Source organism: Schistocerca serialis, chromosome 1, assembly GCF_023864345.2.
Source record: "Schistocerca serialis cubense isolate TAMUIC-IGC-003099 chromosome 1, iqSchSeri2.2, whole genome shotgun sequence".
Taxonomy (NCBI): Eukaryota; Metazoa; Arthropoda; class Insecta; order Orthoptera; family Acrididae; genus Schistocerca; species Schistocerca serialis.
In genome coordinates this window covers 416,410,206-416,436,740 of record NC_064638.1, presented here as the reverse complement: position 1 = coordinate 416,436,740, position 26,535 = coordinate 416,410,206, and the positions used below count along the sequence as shown (strand labels likewise).

The following is a 26,535-nucleotide window of genomic DNA, read 5'->3' as shown; positions in this document are numbered from 1 at the left end:
GAAATGTAGCGGACAAAACCTAATATTATTATACAGGTAAACTGGGTCTTTCTTCATAAGGTCTTCTCGTCTGCTATTAACAAGCCATTTTCTGCTCCTAAAACGATACATTCATCATTTATACACATATAGTTTGCAAGTGAATCCTGACGATACAGTTTAGTAACATGATGGTATATACCTCTCAGGATCCTTAGGAAACCTAAAACGAGACACCTGTGGTGTCTTCTTCCTGTTGTTGCTGCAATTTATTGCACTACAAACGCTCCCGATGGTAGAAACCATTGTATAAATCAAAATAATCAATCACTATTCGCTTCCACGATCGCGCCGCACTCACAGTTCAACCTACCAGCCGCTTGGGGCGCTGCTGGCGCTGTAGGCAACAAAATCGAGGCGAAGTGTCGCGACTGTTATGTTGGACTGTGATATAGTTATATAACGAATAATCGATACCACGAGCTCGATCGCTCAATCTATCGATTCCGGTTCGTAAATTCGAATCGTAGCAGCAATGTTGTAAATGTAAATTAAATTGTGTTTTTTGTTTGAAAAGTGAGGACATTGATATTAGTGATGCAGCCCGAAACTGAAAACGAAGAATGTGTTATATTTCAGCAATTGGACCTATTTTCTCAAGGGTTTCCTATTATGGAAGAAATTCGGCGGCAGGGTAAATTATGCGACGTGACGTTAAAGGTAGCGTAATTGTTTTGATGAGTAAACGGATGACAGCTAATGGGATAAATTGCTGCCGAAAAGCCATGGAAGTAGACAGATCCTAATAGTTATATTCTACAAATACAGGCGCACTTCACCTTTGCTGCTTTCGCATAAAAGGATCCACATTGTTTGATGACTTCAATGGTTAAGGGGAAAATATGTCAACTAATCAGTCTTTAATGAACCATTACAACTGACTTTACATATGTATGCAACAGTACACTGTTTTTATGCCATGCATTTCCCAATTTCTATACTTGATTTTTTTTCTGTTGAGGAAAAGACAGGAAAATCATAACTTTTCTTGCAGTGAGATTTTCATAATTGTAGCCTCTGCACGCACACTGCATAAAAACCTGGTAACTTATGGCGTGATTATTTGTCACCTTTTCTGTTCTCAATTTCCTGTGTTCTGAAACCTGTCAAAATTTAGCACAGATTTTCATGACAACTGCTTTAATATTCGTGAAGCCTCAGAAGCTGCTGATCCGTGTGGCTTCTATTATTCTACCTTGTTTTCATATTAATATAAAATAATGTGTTTTATATTAAGCTAATAATAATCTGACACTACCACTACCACTCATCGTATACAAATCAACAAATTTTCAGTGCAGGTCATAAGTGTAAGCTTTGACTGCTTTATCAAATGTTTAAAATACCTACTATGGAATGACGTACATATTTTTTCTTACTGTGTCAAATCCTAAATTGCATCTATTGAATAGAATTACATGTCACTCAGATATTCTTTTGTCTTTAAGTGCTGGTTTGCTGTGTCAGACTTTTAATGCTATTTGATAAATGACAAAAGAAGAACATCTTTAATAAGGAAAATGTCACAGAATTTCTTGACAGTTATGAATTAGCTTAGTGAGACAATAACGACCTGCATATTTTTGAGTTCTTTACTTGCTGAAGTGAATGGCACAGCTGAATGTGAACCAAGAAAACCAGAAAAAAATCAAACTGTTTTCAACTGTCATGAGACGTCTGCACCAGAAAAGCAAGCACAAGTGAAGGAAGCTTCACACTTGAAGATGTCTGCCTTAAAAAAACTGGGATAAGAAAAAAGGTAGAAATCATCGTTTACGAGGACACAGGGAAAGAAACTGAGTTGAACAGGAAACTTTCAAATGTTGGAGCAAAGTGGGCAAGTTTACGGAAAGTGCAGTCTGAGAAAACTTATGTGAATTAAATGTGAGGCTGGAAGAAAAGTTATATTTGATGAATCTTCTGGCTGATGTTATTTTAGATGACGAGTCTGATTGTGAGAAGAAATGTTATGGTAATTTTTTTTTTTTTGCTGTAATATAATGTTTGCTATATTGACAGGTGTGACATTAGGGTGGAATTCCAGAGCCAACAAATCTGTTGGATCTTCTCTAGCCATATTCACAACTACAGCCTTAGGCCTATATATAAAATTTCATTCAGTTACAGAGGGGAAAATGTAAAATTTAAACCAGAACATAGATCATTACTTCTAAGACAGTATTCTTTGGCTTTTGGTATACATGCTAAATTGATTAAAGAACTTCTGTTTACATTGTTTTGAATTTTACATCACTAATTTTTCTACATATATCCATACACATATTGTATGGGCATATTATACCAATTTTATATGGTTGCTGACTTTTTTTAGTAGTGGATATTCTTTTGAAAAACTCCCCACACTAAGGGTATGCCTCAACAGAAGCATGCGCCAACTGTAACATGTGTCATAGGAATAAATTATTATAGTCTGAAATTTGTTAAAATCTGCCCCCGGATATCAGCTGAGTGACAACGTTTTCTAGCAGGGAGATCCCATGGTGACTCGTGTTACATATTGAAATCTGTGTTTTATTATGTTGAATCTATAAACCCATATTTTCTTTTGTAAATCATCATCATCATATATTGTGCTATTGAGGCAAAGGTCTTAAGCAGGGAAGAGCATTAAAATTACAGAAAAGGAATGTAATTTATGTTGTGACTTATGTTACAAATTTGATAAAATCTATTCCTAATTTAAATTTTAGGTCAAAAGTGCCCTCAAACATTAGGAGTATGTATCTGGTTTTTATCACAGAAAATGCATATTAGGTTGGCATTCAAATGACACAGTTACAGATTTCTAAAAATATTTATGTCACTTTGAAATATTGTAATACATTGGGAAAAAAAAGCATGTGATCAATGTTACATGCGTCATGTTAATTGCTACTTATTGTTGGAAAAACTTTTTTCCTCCAAGCAGAGAAAAGAAAATATGACATTATGTACCAAGTAAGAGGAACTTAAAATCAACATTTCACTTTTTAAACATAACAAAAAATTATAGGAATTACACCTGGAAGATAAACTGTAAATTCAGGTAAAAGTCAGAGAATTGAAAATACCCTCTTGCATTGACAACATTAGGTGGTTTAATTTTCTGTATAATTTTGTCCTCTGTGTACAGTACTTCATCACATTTTACAGGTCATTTCCAGTAGTAACCAGCAAGCTCCATTGCACTGATTAGGTAAGAATTTTCAAAAAGTGCATGTACATCTCCAGCATTGAATTTAGAGTCATATTCTACTTTGTACCAGTCTCCGATTTTCACACTTTCTATAGTTTCTTTAGTATAATGATCTGCAGCAGAGAAATTCTTTGGAGACAGCAGATATGTACTCCTTCCTTGTAATGAAAGCGTTGAGTGCTTTTTATATTTGCTACTGAATATGCTGAAGAAAATATTTGAACCAGATTAAGTTTCACATTGATTCCTTGATTTTTTTTCATTTATTTACTGCATCCCACACTTGCCGTTCTGCAACTGCATGAATTTCATCTACGACTCCATTACCATGGAACATGGCAAATAACTTCCAGCAGATTTCCACGTTATGCAATGATTGAAACTGAAATACAGCAGCAGTAATATATTTGTTTTAAAATTGTGAGGAGGGTCTATCTGATCAGATTGTGAAACTACCTTAACATTTTAAGGTATAGCTGACAGTACTTTGCTAATGAATGCAATAGCAGTATCCTTGGAATGGGTTAAGTTGTCTGAAAGAAAACAGTTGGGTGGTGAGAACATGAATGTCACATTGACTCTGTGAAAATACTAACTTCTGCCCAATGTGCACTTTGCACCTCATCTTGATAAAACACAGATGTAATTTTCAACAAAATCAATGTGTAGCAGTGCAGAGCCCTTGGAACCTTGGCTCAGAACCATTTCTTTTTTATAATGCAGATTGAGCTGTCTTTGTATAACAATGAAGAGGAAACTGAGGAATTGTAGAAACTATGTATTTCACTTATCAGCTGTGGAGCCTTCTTCTTTGTTTTTAATCATTTTAGAGCCATTTTCTTCTATCTTCCAAACATACCATAATAAATTCACAATTTCTTGCGCATCAATTTGTAGGCTTTGTTGAAACCTCTAACATTCTGACACGTGTTACATTCATTCTGCCAACAAAAGCGCACTTCGTGGCTGACATATGATGGTTGATACAAATGTGATGCCATAATCTGGAATATTATCATGTGTCTTGTGAACGCTGCTGATGGCATTTATGAAATTTTAATGATATTTCACAATCATACGTTATGAGATAGTTAGCTGCTTAATCGAACATGTGGTGGGCGTACTTGCGCTAGCCTAGATTTGAGCTTCAGGGTGTTCCTTTGTGAATGCCTCACATGTTTCCATGATGGACATGACTAACTGATGAATATGAACTGTCTTTTTCTCATTATTTTCTCTAATTACTATTGTGTCGTTCCTGCTCGATGACTGTTGACTTAACATTGTGACGACAGTAGGAACCAACTATCAAGTCTCTAGTTTCAGAACTAAGATCTCAGTTTTGTGGATTACTCCCATGACTGGGTCTTTTGGACTTTCCACTTGATGAATTTCCACATAAGTTACTGAACAATTTACAGACAACTACGACTTTACTTCGTGGTGAAGATGGCAAGAATTGATTGGTTTGCACCGTAGCTTTATTCAGAGAACTATGTGACTTATACAGTGACAGACCAGCTTTACTAGGTTGCTGATCTTGCATCTTATGTTGCCCATGTTTTCTAACTCTCTCCCAAGTTTGAGCTCTTCTTTCTTCAAATAACAGTTGTTGCTTATGTTGACTCAATAGTAGGAACTTTTCTTTCTGCTCCTTTTTCTAGCTTTGTCCAGATGCTGCTTCTTAGTTTCTTAATATTTTCCTTCACTGTTTAACATTTCCCTCCTTCTGCTCTGTCTTTGCTGCTATTAAGGGCATCCTCTTCTTCTAACCTTAAAATAATACATCTGTGACTCAGATGATGTAACACATTTAACTTTTTGTTTTTACAATATTGGTTGAGATTGGGAAATCTTTAGTAGTGATATTAGTTACACATTCACACAAAGAAGTAAATTATTGAACAAGATAAAGTTAACTGTAGCATCCCTCTTGATATAAAAACTTAATTACATGAAAGTGTTTCATGCTACATGAAAGTTCATGATGATGTATTATATTATTTATCCTAACCGTTAATTAACCAGATTCATTATTGTACTCTTTATGCAATACATTTGGGTATGTAACTTTAATATAAATACTGATATGCTAATTCTTACCTGCCAATTAATTGATGTGAATGAACAAAATCTCCAATAATTCACTCTCTCATCACATGAAAAACATATGGCCTTATAAAAATGGCTACAAGTTATGGAGGGAAAGCAGTAATGGGGTAAAAAGTCCAGCCTTTTCAAACAATGTACAAAAGTACCAAATTTTAAACTTTTAAAAATCCTGAGTGTGTACTACTTTACATGGAATATCCAAGCAATGTTTAGAGTTTCCTACTCATCCTAACTGAGAAATTGCTTTGTGGGAATGCTGTTTCCTCAGCAAATTTCGTTCGTAAAATCTTCTCAGGATCAGTTGCAGGCCAGCATTGTATTCTGACAATGTTCCAATGAAATAATAATTTTGGTCACTCTCCTAGAGCTTCTGCTGAAGGAACTTTTCAGGAGTGTGGAATAGGTCCAGGAGTAATTAGGTATAGGCTACACATACTTCCTACCTGCTGCCTCTACCAGCTTATTTCACGAGCACTGAGTGTTTAGTTTTTTTGTCTTTTTTATTTATATGTTTGTATTCCCCCCCCCCCCCCCCCCCCCCAGTCTGGTAAAATGCATTTTATTAAGCTAATAAGAAGAAACTGAATGGTGAACATTACATTACCTTGCAGGTCATCCTTTCTCGTGTTCTTGTCAGTGTTTTCTGTATGTTCCTTTCTTTGTCAGTTCTGCAGAGAACCTCCTCATTACTTATAATCTTATCAGTACATCTGATTTCCAACATTCTTCTGTAGCACCACATCTCAGACACTTCAATTCTTTTCCATTCTGGTTTTCCCACTGCCCACGATTCACTACTATATGTTCTGTGCTCCAAAACTACAGCCTGAGAAATTTCTTCCTCAAATTAAGGGATATGTTTGATACCAGTAGACTTCTCTTGGCCAGGAAAGCCCCTTTTGCCAGTTTGCTAGTATGCTTCTTATGTCCTCCATAATGTGTTATTTTTCTTCCAAAGTAGAAGAAGTCATTTACTTCATCTACTTTGTGAACACCAGTTCTAATTTCTGTGGCTTCATGTTACTTGTGTCTTTTCCCAGTTTACTCTCAGCCCATATTCTGTACTCAGTTCGTTTAACACATCCAGTAATTCTTCTTCACTTCCACTCTGGATAGCAATGTCTTCAGCAAATCTTGTCATTGATATCCTTTCACCTTGAATTTTATTCTCACTTTTGATCCTCTTTTTTATTTCCACGATTGCTTCTGCGAGGTATGTATTAAACATAAGGGGGTGAAAGACTACAACCCTATCTTATAACCTATGGAACAGTCATTAGTGGGCAGCCTCTGGGGAAACTGCTGTACGTCAATCATGCAAGTGGGACTCTGTTAGAATGGACTGCTCATGTGTTCGAGATGGAACCTCAAAATTTTCTCTTCCACCTCCCAGTGGAATGAGGGCTGCTGGTAGGTGCCAACACCCCATTGCTCAAGAGGCATTTTATGATGAGTCCTCCAGATCCTGGACTTGTTCAGAGTAGTTCCATTTTTAGTAACAATGCATGCTGCAAGTCAGAATGGGTTTTAAAAGAAGAGAAGAAAGCTTTGTGAAAGTTTCCCCTTTCTACATTTAAAAGGGGTTAGAGGGTATAGCAAGAACATTAAAATATTAAAATTTGTTATCAGATACGCAGTGAGATACTATTAATAGAAACCTCTCTTTCTCAACAAGCAACAGACCTGCAGAAAGTGAAAAGCCTTGGAGAACATTAAAACTGAGCTCCACACCATCGTGAACTGTAACAAAAATGTCGTAATAGATGGGAATCTGGTGGACATTTCCAAAGATGAGCTGAAAATTGAATGGACTCAAGGAGGTACTGTTGATGTGCAGAATATCATGAAAAAGGTAGAAGGCGACCTGATCAAATATAATCAGACAATGGAAAATCCAGGATGGAATGTAACAATATTATGAAAAGGAAAGTTGCGACTCACCATATAGCGGAGATGCTGAGTTGTAGATAGGGACAACAAAAAGACTGTCACACACTTTCACACAAATGCAACTCACACACACATGACTGCAGTCTCAAGAGTGTGGCTACAGTTGCCTGAGACTGCAGTCGCGTGTGTGTGTGAGTTGCGTGCGTGCGTGTGTGTGTGTGTGTGTGTGTGTGTGTGTCTGTGTGTGTGTGTGTGTGTGTGTGTGTGTGTCATCTATTTTTGACAAAGGCCTTACAGGCTGAAAGCTTTCTTTGTGACAGTTATTTTGTTGTACCTCTCTGCAACTCAGCATCTCTGCTATATGGTGAGTGGCAGTTTTCCTTTTCATAATATTGTTACTGATCAAATATAACCCACTCATTCTCACTTTCGGTAGCACAAAGCCCTCGGAAGTTTGTCAGTGCAGGTTTTCTTCATTTTAATGTTCAGTCTTATGTCCCCAACCCAATGTGCTGTTTGAAACACCAGCACTTTGGACACACTAGTTTTGGATGTAAGGGAGAAGCCACTTCGGGCAAATGTGGTAAGGCCACCCGCAAAGGAGTCGTTTGTTCTCCTCCTTCAAAGTGTGTAAATTTCTCTGGGGATCACCTCATTTGGAGTAGGTCGTTTGTTCTCCTCCTTCAAAGTGTGTAAATTTCTCTGGGGATCACCTCATTTGGAGTAGGGACTGAAGCATATATTTTGAAGAATGAGAGATAAACAGAGGTTAAACTTATGAAGTACATATTGTATGATGTGGCCAAAAAGATTTACAAGGCCATGCTGCCCCCAACCTCCATTCCACGTTTGCTGCCTCCAAGGGGTAATTACTGTGTTTGTCAATAATGCCCATTACTCATCTGCACCCCCCCCCCCCCCCCCCCCTGCCTCCCATTCGGCTACTGACATTCAAAATGTTGCAGTTGAAATTCATATGTGTCAGAGGACCACTGTTTGCTCACTGTATTCACCTCCATCTCTCGCAGATCTTGTAGAACAACTCCCCCAACCATTTCTCCTGCTGGGAGACCTCAGGGCCTATCATGTATTGTGGGACTTGACCTCTTCTTGCCCTCAGGGTTGGGTTTTGTAGCCTGAACACAGCACTTCCACTCATTTATGTGCTGTGGCTGGGTCATCCTCAGCCAACAAGCCCTCTTTCTGCTCTCCAGCCCTGGTGAGCTCTGTTTAGTGGGAAGTCGCTGATGACCTTCATTCTGGTGATTTACATCCCACTCTGGATTCACCTACTGGATGGAACTCTCCCAGAAAGGACACAGCCACAATGGATGCTCAGCAGAGAAAGCTGGATGCTGTTCAGCCAGCTGACTGTGTTTGACAGCATCCAGCTTTCTCTGCTGAGCATCCATTGTGGCTGTGTCCTTTCTAGGAGAGTTCCATCCAATAGTCAGAGTGGGATGCAGGTCACCAGAATGAAGGTCATCAGCTGTTCAGCCAGCTGGCTGTGTTTGACAGCATCCAGGAGAGGGTGGACCACATCACACGAATTAATCCACCATCACACTGACTTCTCCACCCCAAAGTCATGAGGTCATCTTGAGAGGCATTCTGTCCCTTGGTGGACTGATTGAGTGGTGTTGACTAATCCAGATCGAATGTGCGGCTCTGCAAAGGTTTAAAGGATTGCCACAGGTTCTAGGAATCAGGAAATTTCAAACGTCAGGGAAATTTGAAAAAAACACTGGAAAAATCTCGATTTTTGTCTCATTAGATGAAATGATTTGTTTACTGATGTGTCATGCATGGTCACTGGCTGGATAAAACTGTGTACATGCACAGCTTCCATACTCCTTCATTACTACTACTTCTCCCCTTCCTACCACTCCCGTCAGCTTGCTGTCAGTGCTGCCACCACGTCTTGCCTCTAGCCTAGCAGCTGCCAACGAGAGGCTGGGAGGTGTGAGGAGTCATTTGTTTGGATCTGATTCTCAGAGACTGTAGACAGAGCAGCTGGAGACAGCAGTCATGTGTGTGTGAGATGTGTCTGAGTGATTGTGTGAATGTGTGTATGCTCTTGCTTTCTGATAAAAGCTATGGGTAAAAATTTAGTTGTAAGAATGATTGTGTTTCCTGCGTGCCGGTCTGTGGGTCAGTGGTCATCTTTACAGTGAGTTGCTACCTATCCTCATTATTATTGATTCTCAGAGTATTTGAAGAAGTTATCTGTTGTTGAATGGTTTGATCAACATGGTGTCGTTTCAACAACATGCTGTCTGTGACTCATGAATAGCTGGCCACACAAGTGGATTTCTGCGATGGGCCAAAACCGCAGGCAGTTTCTGCGGGTACCTCTAATGAATCGGGCCTGCGGGTCTGAAGCCCTTCTGTTCCCACTAATGTGCAGGTCCTGCCCATTAATCTAGTCTCACCGATCTGCCCACAGGCTGGATCTGTTTGTGTGTGGTGTAATTCAGCAGATTCTTGTGGGTCATCCATGGACCCAGAACGCGTTGCTCCTCAACGGGACAGAGGCCATGAACAATGGATTTCATCACAATACCTGTGAAATAATAGGTATAACACAGTGGGTAATAACTGAGAATAACAAACATTGTAGAACCAACATTTTATTGGTGGTCACCTACGGTGTCTGGTTACACAATTCTTTCGTGCCTTATACACTTCTTTCAAGAGGCCTACTTTTTTCTGAGGTTTATTTGTGAAATCAGTGAAGGTACTTTAAATCTGTCCTGCGACTCCAGGGTAATGTGTTTTGTTTTATTGAAATAAAATAACATCAGTGGTCTTAATGAAACACATACACCATTTGGCTTGCTTTCTCCATCTAAAAACAGTTCATTACAAAAGGTGTTGATGTTAATACTTCAGACTTTTGCGCACATCAGGAAACGCCGTCTGCATGCAAGGTTTTTTAGGTATTTCTTTGTTTGCACTATTGTTTTTTTTTTTGTACCATAGCTGCAAAGATGGATTGTCAACTTACGTCTTACCTTATCCTGGAGACCTCAAAATTTGTCAGGGAAAAATGCTAAAACTTACCTGGAAATCAGAGAAATATAAGAGAATTTCACTTGGGGAAACTATTGGCAATCCTGTTTAAGTGCTGTCCAATGATAGGAAACCTTGCAGCTTTTCCGTTGGCAAGGCCAAGGCTGCAACACATCATCAAGAAGATCAGAAAAGGTCGTGACAAGCATTCCTGGCCTCTGTCAGTCGTTCTGCTTGTTCAACAACAGTATGGGAAGATGTCAAGAGGATTTCCGGTAAAGGCAGTCAATTACCTATGGTGGCATCGTTGAAACAGGTGTGTCTCCAAACACCTGGACAATGGCAGAGCATTTTGCATTGACTGCCACCACTGCCTGCCAAGTATCTAGTGGTTGGTCGTTACTGTACCACCATGAAGGGGATCAAGTTGGACTTCCAGTCCATGAGTTTTGAGCCGTATAACTACCCCTTCTCCATGTGGACCTGTATCGGCACCGTCTGATGTTCATGTTACAGCATCCAATCTCGGTCAAGTCCAGTACAGCATGGTGCAGCACTTGCAACCAGTGTCAAAGGAAACCCTTTTACAGTGTTTTAATTCAATATAGCTGATAGATCAGTTTTCCGACTCTTGGTGACTTTGTAAGCATCTCACTTTTTTTATTGATTGTTATTATTATTATTATTATTATTATTATTGTTACTATTACTGTTACTATTAAATCCTTCTGAAAAATATGCATGTGCTGAAATGGTGTGTTGTCTGCTTGAATTTCAGGTTGATTCACAGTCCTACAGTGCCCACCGAATTGTTCTTGCGGCTACTATTCCCTATTTCAATGCGATGTTTACACATGATATGGTGGAAAGCAAGCAAAGAGAAATAACTATTCAAGGCATTGACTCATCGTAAGGCAACATTAAACTACAAAATTTTTGAAGTTTTTTACAGCATATGTTATGTATTTTTGTAATGTTGTTGTAAGATTACTGATTCAGCATATGCAATATCTCGCCTAGCTTATAACCATGTACAAGGTTTTTGTGTTGGTCTGATTTCATACTGATTTCAAGTGCCCTTCTTTAGCTGCAGAAGTTCGCTTAACTTAAGCACAAAAATAAAGATGGGCCATTATTCAAAAGTTGGGTGATGAGTGGTATGTACAGTGTGTGTTCCATAAGTAATTTGATCAGTTATTTTCTGACACAATGGTCCACCACAGTGTGTTGTAACCAGCTGGGCTAAGTGGAGGGGGAGTTAGCTTCAAAACACTCTTTGGCTTATTCGGCTGTGTGCTGCTGGAGAGTCAGGACATGCGTTTCCGTCAACCCCCTTTTGAGTTTATGTAACACGGCACAATGGATCATTCTGTAGAGCAATGGTACACTATCAAATTTTGCGTTAAACTTGGGAATTCCACCACCGAAACATTTCCATTACTTCAGCATGCCTTTGGGAATGATTGCTTGTCCAAATCACAAGTTTTCCTATGGCACAAGTCGTTCATGGAGGGCCGAGAGGAGATCACCAACGAACCTCGCAGTGGACGGCCATCAACCGCACGAGTTGACGAAAATGTGACGCGTGTGCGCGATTGTTTGAACTCTGACAGACGGCTGATCCTTCAATTGATAGCACAAACTCTAAACATGTCGAAAACAACCATTTTCCGCATTGTGACCGAAGATTTGAACATGAGAAAAGTGTGTGCCAAAATCATCCCAAAAGTGTTAACCGACGAACACAAGCACATAAGAGTGCTTCGGTGTCGAGAAATGCTGGAATGCCTCCCTACAAACCCTGTGTTCTCCCTTCTGGTACCTAGAGGTCTGGTCTTGTTATCCCTCGCTCCATGAAGGACATGGCTACGCAGACACGCAACCTAAAATTCACCTCTGAGGTTGTCAAATTGCCCAGTGTCAATGTAGCATCACCATTCTCCCATCCAGCTGTGCAACAAGCCATCAAACTCCCACTTCAAGGGGCGCGGCCACCAGCTACACAACTGGTAGGCCGGAAAGGACAGAAGGAGTACTCTCGTGAAGACTTCCTCCATCCCTCAAGTCAAACACCACCCGAGTCTTCCTCTAACTGGTTGGGCTCAAAAAAGTCCACCAAAGGCAAACAGTCTCGTCCTTTGCCAACACAGAGATCCTCATCGTCAGCGTCACCACGTGGTACCCTAACCTGGCCGGCCTCTGTATCGTCGGTGCGCACCACCAACCGTTTTTCAGTGTTGGACTCCACAGACTGATCGTACAAGCATGCCGATGCTTCTGTGGACCCCATGGAGCAGGATCCTCCTGCTCCTGTGCCCTGTAGTAGCATCTCTACACCGGCTGTCACTCAGCGGCCGCCGAGTTGACACCTTTACATCTCTTCCTCATCATTACTGTCCTCCAATGGAACATTGACGGCTTTCGGTCCCACAAAGAGGATTTACAGCTCCTTTTAGCATCACAGCATCCCGTTGTACTCTGCCTTCAGGAAACAAAATTGGACCTTCATGATTGCTTTGAGCTTTCACATTACTTCCCAATTCGTTTTGACCTTCACCCTGAGGTCGGCATTCCATCTCATGGGGGCATCGTGCTGCTCACACAGGATGACATCCAAAGTCAGCCCATCTCCCTGACTACCAATCTTCAAGCTGTTGCAGCTCACCTTTTCCTTCCCCACCTGACTTTTTCCCTCTGTACCATTTATGTCCCTCCATCATTCGATGTCACCCGGGCAGACTTCTTTCAGCTTATAGGGCAGCTGCCTTCCCCATTTTTGCTACTAGGTGACTTTAAAGCGCGTAATCCCCTTTGGGGTTCTCACAGGACCTGTCAGAGAGGTGCCCTCTTGGCTGACCTTCTTAACCAATTTAACCTCTTCTGCCTTAAGACTGGAGCACCCACTTTCCTTTCTGATTCCTCCCACACTTAGTCCCATGTGGACCCATTCTTTTGCACCGTCCAGCTTGCCCATCATCTTGAGTGGTCCGTTCTTTCTGACACCTACTTGTGCGGCCATTTCCTGTGTTCTATCCATTTGATGGCTCCTACCCCATCCCTGTTCATGCCCAAATGGCAGCTTACTAAGGCTGATTGGCAGCTTTACTCCTCCCTGGAGACCTTCGAAGAACAAGATTTCCTCAGTTGTGATGACCAGGTGGACTATCTCACCAATGTTATCCTTACTGCTGCAGAATATTCCATGCCTTGCACTTCCACTTTACCACGTCGTTTCCCCATCCCTTGGTGGACTGAGGCATGCCGCAATGCCATTCGCACAAGGAGATGTGCTCTCCGCATTTTTAACGGTCATCCTATGGTGGCAAACTGCATTCATTATAAACAGATGCGAGCAAAGCATCGCCGTGTTCTTTGGGATAGCAAACAAGCTTTCAGTATTTCATTCACAAGTTCTTTTAACAGTTCTATTCCTTCCTCTGACGTGTGGGGCAACCTCCGATGGCTGTCTGGTACCAAGATCCATTCTCCCGTTTCCGGCCTCAGTAGCTGACGATGTTATCGTGGACCCTGTTGCTATCTCCAACACCTTGGGCCATCATTATGCGAAAGTTTCGAGCTCTTCCCACTATCACCCTGCTTTCCTCCATCGGAAATGAGTGGAGGAGGCTCAGGCGATACCCCTCTCTTCTCAGAATCATGAGTACTACAATGCCGCTTTTACTATGAGGGAGCTCGATCATGCTCTCAGTTCATCCCGATCCTCCACCCTAGGGCTTGACACCATCCACATTCAGATGTTCCAGCACCTTTCTCTTGCGGGCAAGCACTTTCTGCTTGACACATACAACCGCATCTGGGCATAGGGCACATTTCCCCGGATGCTGGCGTGAAGCCCCCTTTATACCTACACATAGGCCCGGTAAGGACAAAAATCTTCCTTCTAGCTACTGCTCCATCTGTGTTACCAGCTGCATTTGCAAGGTGATGGCACGCATGATTCATGCCCAGCTGGTATGGTGGCTCAAGTCTTGAGAATTTAATGACTAATGCACAGTGAGGATTTCGAGCGCAGTGTTCTGCAGTTGACCATCTCATTTCTTTGTTGACCCATGTCATGAATGGTTTTTTGCGGCTGTGTGTTTCGATTTGGGGAAGGCCTGTGACACCCACTGGAGAACTGGTACCCTCCGTACTCTTTACACATGGGTCTTCCGTGGCCGTTTGCCCTGTTTCCTTCAGGCATTTTTACAAGATCGAGTTTTCAAGGTATTTGGGGTTCTGCCTTGTCGGACATCTTTATCCAGGAAAACGGGGTGCCTCAGGGTTCCGTCCTGAGTGCCGTCCTCTTTGCTATCACCATTAACCCTATCAAGGCCTGTCTCCCACCAGGCTTCATTTTTGTTGATGATTTTGCCATCTATTGCAGTTCTCCATGGACCTGTCTCATTGCGCAGCGCCTTCAGCAGTGTCTTGATCGTCTTTACTCCTGAGCGTCAACAATCGCTTTTGCTTTTCCACTGACAAAACCGTCTGTGTGAATATCTGGTGACACAAGTGGTTTCTTCCACCATCTTTACATCTTGGGCTTCTTGCCCTTCTGTTCATTGAAACTATGAAATTCCTGGGACTCATGCTTCATAGGAAACACTCTTGCTCCTCCCATGTGTCTTACCTGGCAGCCTTTTGTACATGGTTCTTCAGTGTCCTACGTATCCTCAATGGTACTTTCCAGATTGCTGATCAAACCACCCCCCTCCATTTGTACTGGTCCATTGTATGTTTGAAACTAAACTATGGGTGCTTTGTTTATGTATCTGCACACCCATCCTTCTTATGCCGTCTCAACACTAATCCACCATCGTGGCATTCGTTTGCCCATGGGCGCCTTTTACATCAGCCTAATTGAGAGTCTGTATGCTGAAGCTACTGAACTACCACTGTCCTACTACCGTGACTTTCTCCTCAGCAGGAATGCACACCGTTTGTCTGCCATGCGTGGCCACCGATTGTATGCCTTCTTCTTTGAAGATTCCTTTGATCGTCAGTATGGGGCTCATCCTTCTTATCTGTTACCTCCTGGAGTCTGCTTTCGGCACCTGCTAGAGCGGCTTAACTTTGCACTACCTGCATCTTTCCCTGTGGGTGTGAACTCTTTGCCACCTTGGCTTCGTGAAGTGGCCCATGCTAACCTTGGCCTTCATTCACTTCTTAAGGACACTACTCCAGCCTTGGTCTATCACCTTCAGTTTCACAACCTTTGCATGGAACTTCACAATAATACCTTTGTATACATTGATGGCTCTCGTACTGACCTTGGGGTCGGGTTCTTTCATCATTGCACCCAGATATAGGTTTCCGGCACACTCCTCAGTATTTACAGCTGAGCTCTTCGCTCTGTATCAGGCCACAGAGTACATTCAGCGACGCAGCCTTTTCAGTTGTGTCCTCTGCTCAGACTCAGTGCCTTACACAGTCTATGTGCACTATACACTGCCCATTCCTTAGTGCAGCGGGTCCAGGAAAACTGTCAACTGCTCACTCTTGGTGGAGCCAGTGTGATGTTTCTATGGGTTCCTGGTCATGTCAGTCTGCCAAGAAACGAGGCTACTGACACTGCTGCCAAAGCTGCAGTCTAGTACCTCAGCCCCCGAGTACCTATATTCCTTCTGATGATCTCTCTGTTGCCATCTGCCAAGAGATGGTGTTCCTTTAGCATCGCCAATGGTCCTCCCTTTATGGGAACAAGCTCTGGCTTATCAAGCCTGCTCAGTGGCGTGGAAGACTTCCTCTTGGCCCCTCCCGCCGGGAGGATGTTATTGTAACTCGGCTGCGTATTGGGTACTGCCCATTTAGCCATCGTCATTTGCTATGTGGTGCTACCGCACCACTTTGTACACATTGCACCCAAGTATTAACTGTCTGCCACTTCCTAATGGAATCTCCATTTTTTGACCTTCTACGTTCCTGTTTGGCTTTACCATCTGAGTTATTGGCCGTTTTAGCGAATGACATGTGGGCTGTTGACTGCGTTTTACTTTTTATCTGCCAAAGCAATATGGCGAAGGCCACATAAGTTTTATTTTTGGACCTCCGTTTCTTTATGGTGTCTTTTTTAGAACTTCTTCACATGCCTGTTTTGAGCTGTCTTCTGTTATGTCAGTTAGGATTGATGTATAGTCATTTTTTAATTCCTCTCTTTCTTAGAGTTCTATGGTTTTGACTTGGGCACGTATGACTGCAGTTGTTTTTGCACACCATTTCTGGTATCACATTTGAAGTTTCCCCACATCCTTTTCCTCAGTTAACTTCTTCCTCCATTAGTCATTCAAGTTTAGGTACAGTTGAACGTCGTAAGCAATGTGAAGGTGATTCTGCTGTGTTCAGTCACCTCATATTTATTCTTGTTCCCCATTTTAGAAATTCCTGTAGTGCTGCTGAGAATAATGTTGGTGCTGTGGGATCTCTTGCCTGACCTCTCTTCCCTATCTTAATATTCCACTACCATCCTTTTAAGGCTCATAGAAGCTGTTGCATTCATGTATACATCATTAATGGAGTACTGCCCTGATAACTTATCTTAGAAAGGGCAAAGAAAGGCAAACGCCCAGCTACTGTATTAGTAGACTTAGAAGAAGTTTCTACAATGTTGACTGAAATATACTTCTTGGAATTATAAAGTTATTGGGGATAAAACACAGGAAGCAAAAGATCAGATAGAATGTGCACAAAAACCAGAATCCAATAGAGGCAAAACAATACGCGATACAATGTGTTGCAGTGGAGAGCATATGATGCAACTGTTAGCTGTGTAACACTTGTGTTCCTGCAGAAATGATACAATAAGGAGTGAGACACAGCAGACACCAGTAGCCATGCATGTAGTACGTTGCTGCCAGCCTCATTGTGGACAACTTCAAAATATGTCGACTTAAAAGAGACTGGAGAGAAGTATGACCGTCCTTCCAGCGTTGAAAATGAATTCAATGTGTTAGCTCCATTTTAATACACAGCATTGTTTGACCTAAAATGCACCAAATGTAAACTGACCAGCGGCTGCATTCTTATTGCAGACTTTTCAAGATAGGCACCTTGTTTTATTTAATTTCGAAGTAGCACAAGAACCATGGACAACGGCAAAAAGAAAAGCAGTTCATTATCGAGCTGTGATATCAGATGATAAGATTTAAAAACAAAATCTTTTTTTTTTTTTTTAACTGAGTAATTTCTTCATAATCGAATTCCATAACAATAGTTGTTAATTTTTTTATATGAAAAATAAAAGTTTTCTGTGAATCTAATTGCAAAGAAGGCAGTAACATTACTTTATCTACCTCTTTATTTATTTTTACCAATGTGAGTTGGTTCAGTGTTGTATTGTTAGTTGTATAGCATATCATATTGCCTCAGTGTGATCTGGCCTAAGAGTCAGAGGACATGAAAGGGTGTCAGTAAATGAGAAGGGAGTGATAAGTTTGTAGCATATGCACCATGTTGTTCATTCTGTGCTCTGAGATACCAGTAACAGAAACAAAGGAGAAATTGAAAAAAAAAAAAAAAAAAGGAGAATTACAGTCCAGGGAGAAGAAATAAGAACATAACGGTTTTCTGACGATGTAGTAATTGTGTCAGAGATGCAAAGGACTTGGTAAAGCAGTTTAATGAAGGGGTAGTATCTTGGAAACAGGTTATAAGATGAATCTAAATTAAAATAAAGTAAATGTAATTGAGTGCAGTCAAATTAAATCAGATGATGATGAGAGAATAAGAATAGAAAATGATATGTTGAGAGTAGTAGAAAACTTAGACCACTTGAGTAGCAAAATAACTGATGACAGTTAAGCTAAGCAAGTAATCAGTTATAAACCAGTAAGAAAGAGAGACGTAGAGTGAGTGAGAAACAGAATGCTGTAGTGAAGCTGTAGACCTATTCCATGAAGTTAAGAAGAGCAGAAGAAGAAATTGATTACAGCAGAAGTAAAAAGTACGTAATTGTAGACTCAGAATAACAATAAATTTTTCCATAAAAAAGCTAAATATGTTAACGTCGAATAAAAATTTAAGTTTTAGGAAGTATTTTCTGAAAGTATTTGTTGGGAATGAGGTCTTGTTCAGAAGTGAAACTTGGACAATAAACAATACAGACAAGCCAATAATACATATTTTTGAAGTGCCACTGAACAATGCTGAAGATTAGATGGGTGGATAGAGTAACTGAAGAGGTATCTAATTGCATTGGACCAAGCAATGTGGTACCCATGTGTAGGGTTTCCGTGATGTGATTTCCCAAAATTGTTCCAGGCAAATACCAGGAAGGTTCCTTTGAAAGGGCACCATGATTTCTTTCCAATCCTTGAAATGATCCAAGGTTTTGCTCCGTCTCTAATGACCTTGATGTTGACATGTTGTTAAACTTGAATCTTCCTTCCTTCTTTCTTTAATCACTTGGGGGATAAAAGAGCTTTATGGCACAACCAGGCTATAAGAAATGGGGGATAAAATAAACAATGGAAAATCTGGGAGAAACATAATGACTAGGGGCACAAAATGAAACTGGGGGGGGGGTATTCTGTCATGTGTCATATTGTTACTAGAAAAGGAAGACAGGTTGAAAAGACACATCACCAAGGTACAAAGGAATAGTTGATTTGATAGTTGAAAATAGGGGGAAAATTGTAAAGGGAGACAAAGTGTTGAATACAATAAGCAGGTTGAAATGGATGTAGGCTGGAGAGCTGCACCAAAGCCTTGTTCAGACTAATGACTGCAACAGTAACAAACTGAAGCACTGCCTTGTGTAGTGTCTTTATGAAATAATTACAAATTACATTATAATCAAAATGAAAACTGACAATTAGGGCTTATAGTGGTCAAATCAGAGCATCAGTGTTATACGATACATGAGAGAATGTTGTATCTGTGACTCTTTGAATTACAAGCACTGAGAGCTATTACAAGTAAATGAAAAAGAGCATTCCTCTTACTCTTAATCATCAAAGAAATTGCAGGGAGAGACATCATGGCTAAGGGTGCATCAAATGGAACAATGGGGTATTCTGTGATATGTCCTATCCTAATGCTGTGACTGACAATCTGAGGGGAATGTGGAATTTGAATCATCTACAGTTTTGTGAATTAAACATCTCACTATCGTTGTGGCAGCCTTTCATGTAAATTGATTTGATGTAATGTGAGTAGATACTCAGAACTAAGGATAAGCAATGATGACAATTCATAAATGCTGATTTACGCTGAAGTGCCAAAGAAACTGGTATGGGCACGCATATTCAAATACAGAAACATGTAAACAGGCAGCATATGATGCAGCGGTTGGCAATGCCTATATAAGACAACAAGTGTCAGGCACAGTTATTAGATTGGTTACTGCTACTACAATGGTAGATTATCAAGATTTGAGCGAGTTTGAACGTGGTGTTATACTCAGCGCACAAGCAGTGGGACACATGATCTCTGAGGTAGTGATAAAGTGGGAATGTTCCCTTATGACCACTTCACAAGTATACCGTGAATATCAAGAATCCAGTAAAACATAAAATCTCTGACATCGCTGTGGCTGGAAAAAGATCCTGCAAGAACGGAACCAATGACGATGGAAGAGAATCTTTCAACGTAACGGAAATGCAACTCTTCCACAAATTGCTGCAGACTTCAGTGTTGGACCATCAACAAGTGTCAGCATGTGAGCCATTCAACAAACCATCATCAATATGGGCTTTTGTAGCCAAAGGCCCACTCGTGTACCCTTGATGACTGCACGACACAAAGCTTTACGCCCCGTCTAGGCCTGTCAACACCAACATTGGACTGTTGATGACTGGAAACGTGTTGCTTGGTCAGACAAGTCTCATTTCAAATTGTATCAAGAGGATGGACATGTATGGATATGGACCCTGTGTGTCAACAGGGGACTGTTCGAGCTGGTGGAAGCTCTGTAATGGTGTGGGGTGTGTGCAGTTGGAGTGTTATGGGATCCCTGACAAGTCTAGATACGACTCTGACAGGTGACACGTATGTAAGCATCCTGTCTGATCATCTGCATCCATTCATGTCCATTGTGCATTCCGATGGACTTGGGCAATTCCAGAAGGACAGTGTGACACCCCCTAAGTCCTGAACTGCTACAGAGTGGCTCCAGGAACACTCTTCTGAGTTTAAACACCTCCGCTGTCCTCTAGACACCCCAGATATGAACATTATTGAGCATATCTGGAATGCCTTGCAATGTGCTGTTCAGAAGAGTTCTCCACCTCCTCGTACTCTTGCAGATTTATGGGCAGCCCTGCAGGATTCATGCCTTCAGTTCCCTCCAATATTACTTCAGACGTTAGTCTTGTCCGTGTTTGCAGCACTTGTGCATGCTTGCGAGGTCCCTATATGATAGTAAGCAGTTGTACCAGTTTCTTTGGCTTTTCAGTGTAGATTTCATTATCAGCACTTAAACACTGATGGCCAGTAATAATCAAACACCAAACATTGACGCTTTTAATGCTGATGTTACATGATGAATTTATAGAGTGGCGTAAAAAGCAATATACAAATACATGTAATATTATATGTATTAATCGAATCGAACAATAATCAGTATTTCATATCCCACATCTTTTCATCTACAGACTATAAAAGTAACATTTTTGACTATAGTTTCCCCTTCAGTCGATTGTGTTGTGGACAGGGTGCTTATCCTGCTTTTGAAAACACTCAGAGAAGCTGACACTGTGGCTGTACAGCTCTAGTATTTACATACAAGTTATTGTAGCTTTGCAAATTATTCTTTTCTTTTGCTATTTTATAATGTTCAGTCCATAAAGCAAAGTTGGTTTTTCGTTTTCCCATAATATATCACCTTGTTGCCTACACTACTTAATGCCATGAAAATGTGGACTGAATGAACAATGAAAGGCATCAGCCAATGTTCCTGCCTAAGTTCATTCAAAAATGTCAAGCCCTTCCGCTTTTCCTCTGACCATGTTCTACAAGCTGCACTGCAAGCTTTTTCTAAAGATGCGTTCTTGCGCTTAGCTGGAAAATGCCTGATATGAGGTGTGACACACAGGAAGAGGACTTAATGATGCAGATCGATGCATTTACCTGCTGGCTGCATCCAAATTGGACAAAGTTGAGTTTACAATGATTCTACATTAGTTAATTGTATTTCTTATAACATTTGTTCCTCTTGTTTTTCATGAGGTTCCACTGGAGCTCTGCCATTTCTGCCTCCCAGTATAACACAGGGACAGGCATGTAGAAAATTGCTCATCTACTGCCTCTGAGCTGATCAGTTTTGAAGAAACTTTTCATAATGTAAGGACACAACTGAAAGTCAAGAAACAATCATGTATTGTTCTGCAATAAGAAATAGTCTTGTTGTAATGCAAACATTCTAGTTTGTTTTATATCAAGGCATATATTAGGCCAGTGCTATAGTCACATTGCAGTTAGTTTTGTGACTTAATGCTTTGCCACACAGGACATGGTGTGTGTGTGCCTGCCGTGATACATTTGTACAATGCATCACTGCATTACCCCTGTCACACGTGGGGCGGTACGTCACAGTGAAATGGTTTTGATTGCGGCGGTAGACGACATGTTTGTACAAAATCACAAAGTATCGTGTGGTCCAGGCAATTTACATCAGCTCGACAAGGGGTTTTTTCAAGTGGGAGATGAAACAGAATGGTTCATAGAACATGTGAGAAAGTACACATACTTGTACAACACACCAGCTGTACAAAAATGTAGTGAAAACAGCAGAAACATGGGCCGTGATTGCAGAGGAGCTGAATGTTACTAGTAAGTACGAATATGTTTTTATTTCACAAAATTATTTTATTATGTAGTTATTATTTATTATTAGGTACCCCATACAAGTATTACAAATAATGTCTGTTGAAGTTATTTCCGACTGACAAAATAACCAGTAAAAGTTCCGCAGACGTGAATTGCAGCATGGGTTGACCTCGGATTGGTAGCATATGTTGTTAACAGCATTTGCATAGGCTGCATGACTTCTTCACTTTGATCATTAGCTGAATGTTCACTGTCATTCTTCATTGTATTGAAGTTATGAAACAGCAAGCTGCTTTAACTATGCAGTCTGCTACTGACTTACCTGTATCTATGGTTCTCAGAAATACATGCCATTTCATAGCTAATATACTGAATGCGTTTTCAATGACACGACGTGCTCAAGAGAGCTGTGTACTGAAATTTTTTTTTTTTTTTTTTTTTTTTTTTTTTTTTTTTGTCTGGGATCAGAGATCATTCTGGCTTTTGGATATGGTCTCGTTAGGTGTGTTTGAAGTGCAAAGCCTTCGTCACCAACGATAATATGAGGAATGGGGACATGTGTGCCAGGCAGAGAGATTGGAGGTAGAACTGTTCTTCCAGCAATATATTGTTGGTAGAATGCTGAATTTTCAAAAATAGTACTGTCGCTATTTCGTCCATAACTTCACATGTCAACGACTGTAAACTTGTAGATTGGGTCCACCAATGCTAAATGAGTGAAAAATTGTTTTTATAATAATATTTCTCAGATCCATTATCCTTCAGACATTTTAATTTGATGTGTTTGCCATCTGTGCTCCCAAAAGAGTTTGGAAAAGCCCATCATGCTGATTCCGCATCTGTGACATGGGAGGAGACAAACAGATTGGCCATAAAATATTCCATATTTTTCTACAAACTTCACTCACTATCTTGGAAACAGTTGGAACGCCGCAAGCGGAAAGAAAAAGTGATGGTCTGGACACTGTTGCCTGTAACCAAATACCTGCAAAGATACTGAAATTTACAATCTATTAGACAGATGAAGAAAAAGGAAGAAGTGGAAAAAGGTGGCTACATATGTTGGTATATATTGTATACATTTTTTCACATTCAACATGAAAATATTTTGTTATATTAAAACATTTTTAAAGTTAAATCTGTGAAACCTGGTTTTTGGCTTCATGTTTAGGAATAAAGAAATATGTGTTAGGGAATGAAAGATTCTATGGAAATATCACCACTTAACCTCACAGGCATGGTTAACAAAAACCTTGATGGATTGTAAAATCTGTGTATTAATTTCCATCCTTTCTTTTTTTTAAAAAATCTTTATTATTGTAATTGTACATATCACTTGTTTCTGACCCATGCAATGGCTTAATAATAATAATCATATAATTTACATTCAAGTTTGTTTTAGATGATGAAGCCAAATTGAAATGGAAAAATTTATGAGACAGTTATTTGAGACACAATAAAAGCTTAAAAGGTGTAACAGGACAGGTCAGAAAGTATCACAAGTGGCCAAGGAGTGAAAGTATGCAATTTTTGAAAGATACACTTTGATCCCATTCTACAATCAGCAATATACCAAATGTCGATATTGAAGATTCTCGATCACTTGATAACGAAATTCCTGAATCTGAAAGTGAAAGTCAGCTATGTAAAATGCAAGTGGCTCCAGCCTTCCCCCCAAATGCCACCCCTGACTCCTGGGAAAAAAATGAAAGCTGGATCTACAGCCCCAGATGATCCATCCCAAAACTCTGCAGTTGACAAAGTCATAGTTTGATGGCATAGATCACTTGTTTCTCAGTTGTGCTGACATGTTCAGAAAATTCCAGCCAACAACACAAGCAATGCTGAAGATGGTGCTAGCTACACTCTTCCCAAGGACAGGAAGGAGAGAGCTTGACACACCAGTTCACTCAACTGGAGTATCAACACTCCACTCTCCCTTGCAGTTTGATAATTCTTCCTGTTCCTCAACGAACAATAACATGACCTTTGGCTCAGTAGATACCTCACCAGTTAATCACAGTATGAATCCCATTGCCTCATCAACCAATGATTTGTTTGAAAATGCACATCACTTCTATGACAATTACAGGTCCCATTATCAGTCACATTAGGTAATAGTATTTGTAGATAAATAACTACACTTTGTAATGTATATTACTTATTATTAAGTTTGTAATGTTATTTGACGTATTGAAATAGATTACTGTTCATACAGCATTGGTGAAAGTATATTTATGATTAACTTACCTCAAAGAAATGGCTAATCTTTCCCCAGTTTCAGTATGTCTTCGTCTGTTTGAGAAGATGACCATAATGTTCGTTTTGGTAAGTCATGTAGTTTCTTGAAACTTTGTCTTGACAAACAGTAATATATTAAACTGATTAGCTCAGAGGCAGTAGATGAGCAATTTTCTACATGCCTGTCCCTGTGTTATACTGGGAGGCAGAAATGGCAGAGCTCCAGTGGAACCTCATGAAAAACAAGAGGAACAAACGTTATAAGAAATGCAATTAACTAATGCAGAATCATTGTAAACTCAACTTTGTCCAATTTGGATGCAGTCAGTAGGTAAATGCATCGATCTGCATCATCAGGTCCTCTTCCTGTGTGTCACACCTCATATCAGACATTTTCCAGCTAAGCGCAAGGACGCATCTTAAGAAAAAGCTTGCAGTGCAACTTATCGAACATGGTCAGGGGAAAAGTAGAAGGGCTTAATATTTTTGAATGAACTTAGGCTGGAACATTGGCTGATGCCTTTCATTGTTCATTCAGTCCACATTTTCATGGCATTAAGCAGTGTGGGCAACAAGGTGATATATTATGGGAAAACGAAAAACCAAATTTGCTTTATGGATGGTGTGGCGGAGACTAGAGATGGGCAAACTTGTTCATCCTTGGGAACTAGTTCACTGGTGATCACCTTTTTTTGGGAACCATTCATTTTTACTTGTTCACCGTTCATTTGTGCATGGTATAAGGTTGTTATGAAAAATTGAAAATTAGTGACATAGGTGACTGAAGGATGGAACATGCCAAGAGGGGCACTTGCCTCCCACCTGGAGTACAGAGTTTTTATTCATTACAGAATTCTCACACACTTGTAGAAGCAATTTCCATGATTCTGCAAAACCTCTCATTTAGCCAACTGTAGCGTTATGTGACTGATTGTAGTGAAATAATATAAGGTGGCGGACGAAAAACTGGCCCCGAGTACAGACTGCTTGCCAATTACGCAGGATTTTTTGACCGCTATGAGCAGAATAGATAAACATGTAATAATTAGGCAGTGAAGAAATAAAAAATAAGCTAATGCAAACAACTACTTCAAAACAATAGATGACGATTGGTGGGTGACAGTGTGCAGTCTAGTACTCATGCCGGTTTTTCGTGTGCCACCCTTTACCACCGAAATAATACTGTTGAAGTTATCATATTCTCTTTACAAAATTGGAGACCAGACACTTGATTATCGAGTGGCGGCTTCATTTGGTTTTAAGTCGGTCTGCCTTCTATATCAATGAACATGCTGTTTTATCTTGGATCAAAAGGGGTGGAAAATGGCCACTCATGTGTGGCGTGTCTACTTCCTTTCCAATTGTAATAACAAAAAAACCTTGGCTTTTTATAACTATGTCTTCTGCTGTTTATCGAAGTAATGAAGTGAGCTGACATGCCATTTTGTTACCTGAAAAGATGCATGTATTACATACACCATAATTTTTACATAATTATAAAATACATTTTAATTACCTGTCGTGGATGCTGAATACAATACAGAAATAACCAAAAGTCCAGAGTTCAAGAAAGTTTTGAAACAGATCTAGAATGGGCGTGCACAGTGAATGAAACAAACGACTCGATACTGAACTAATTAGGAGCAGTTGGCAGTGGAACTGCGACAAGTGGCCACACAAAGAAGGGTGAGTCCGGCCAAGGGAGACCGAGACTTAGACAGATGGGAACGGGACTGAGGCTGGAACGAGGTCGACCAACATGCCAATGTGGGAACAAGATCGACCGTTTCCCGTTCCTGGGAACTATAAGTAGAAACCCGTGACCAAAGTGAACTATGAAAGACGTTTCTTAGAATACGTTCCTCGCTCCTTCCATTCATCTTGGTGAACCGTTCTTTTGGACCTGTTAGTTTGTGAATGACCCATCTCAAGCAGAGACACGTCGCTTTGTGATCGGCACCATGTCCATTTGTCACCACAAGTGGCACTCCAAAGGGACGCGTGACTCAGATGTCAAGTGGCCCACTGTTGTTTTCATTAATTTGAAGACATTTGATGTGCCTCTTAAAAAGTTGTTTTATATAGATGAAGCAAAGCTACATCCATCTCAAGCCACTATTTTGGGATTTGCTTGTGTTCTTCCCTATACAGTCTTTCTCCTTCAATTTTGGGGAACTTATTCGAGAAAAGAAATTGATTTTTCATTATTTTGTAGTCTGACATCACGGCTTGGTAGTAAACTGGTTTTATTTTCTTAATTGTCCACAGTTATTTTAATA

At 40.4% G+C, this 26,535-nt stretch overlaps 1 protein-coding gene across 1 annotated transcript in view; it reads left to right on the top strand.

Moving 5' to 3' along the window:
- Positions 1-498: 498 nt before the first annotated feature.
- The window catches only part of LOC126471930 (kelch-like protein 18), a 168,401-nt gene continuing 142,364 nt past the window's right edge, over positions 499-26,535 (top strand). Inside the window, exons 1-2 of the mRNA XM_050099899.1 lie at positions 499-699; positions 11,028-11,158. Of these exons, the coding sequence (XP_049955856.1) occupies positions 577-699; positions 11,028-11,158 (254 nt within the window). The 5' untranslated portion in view covers positions 499-576. The remainder of the gene's footprint in view (positions 700-11,027; positions 11,159-26,535) is intronic.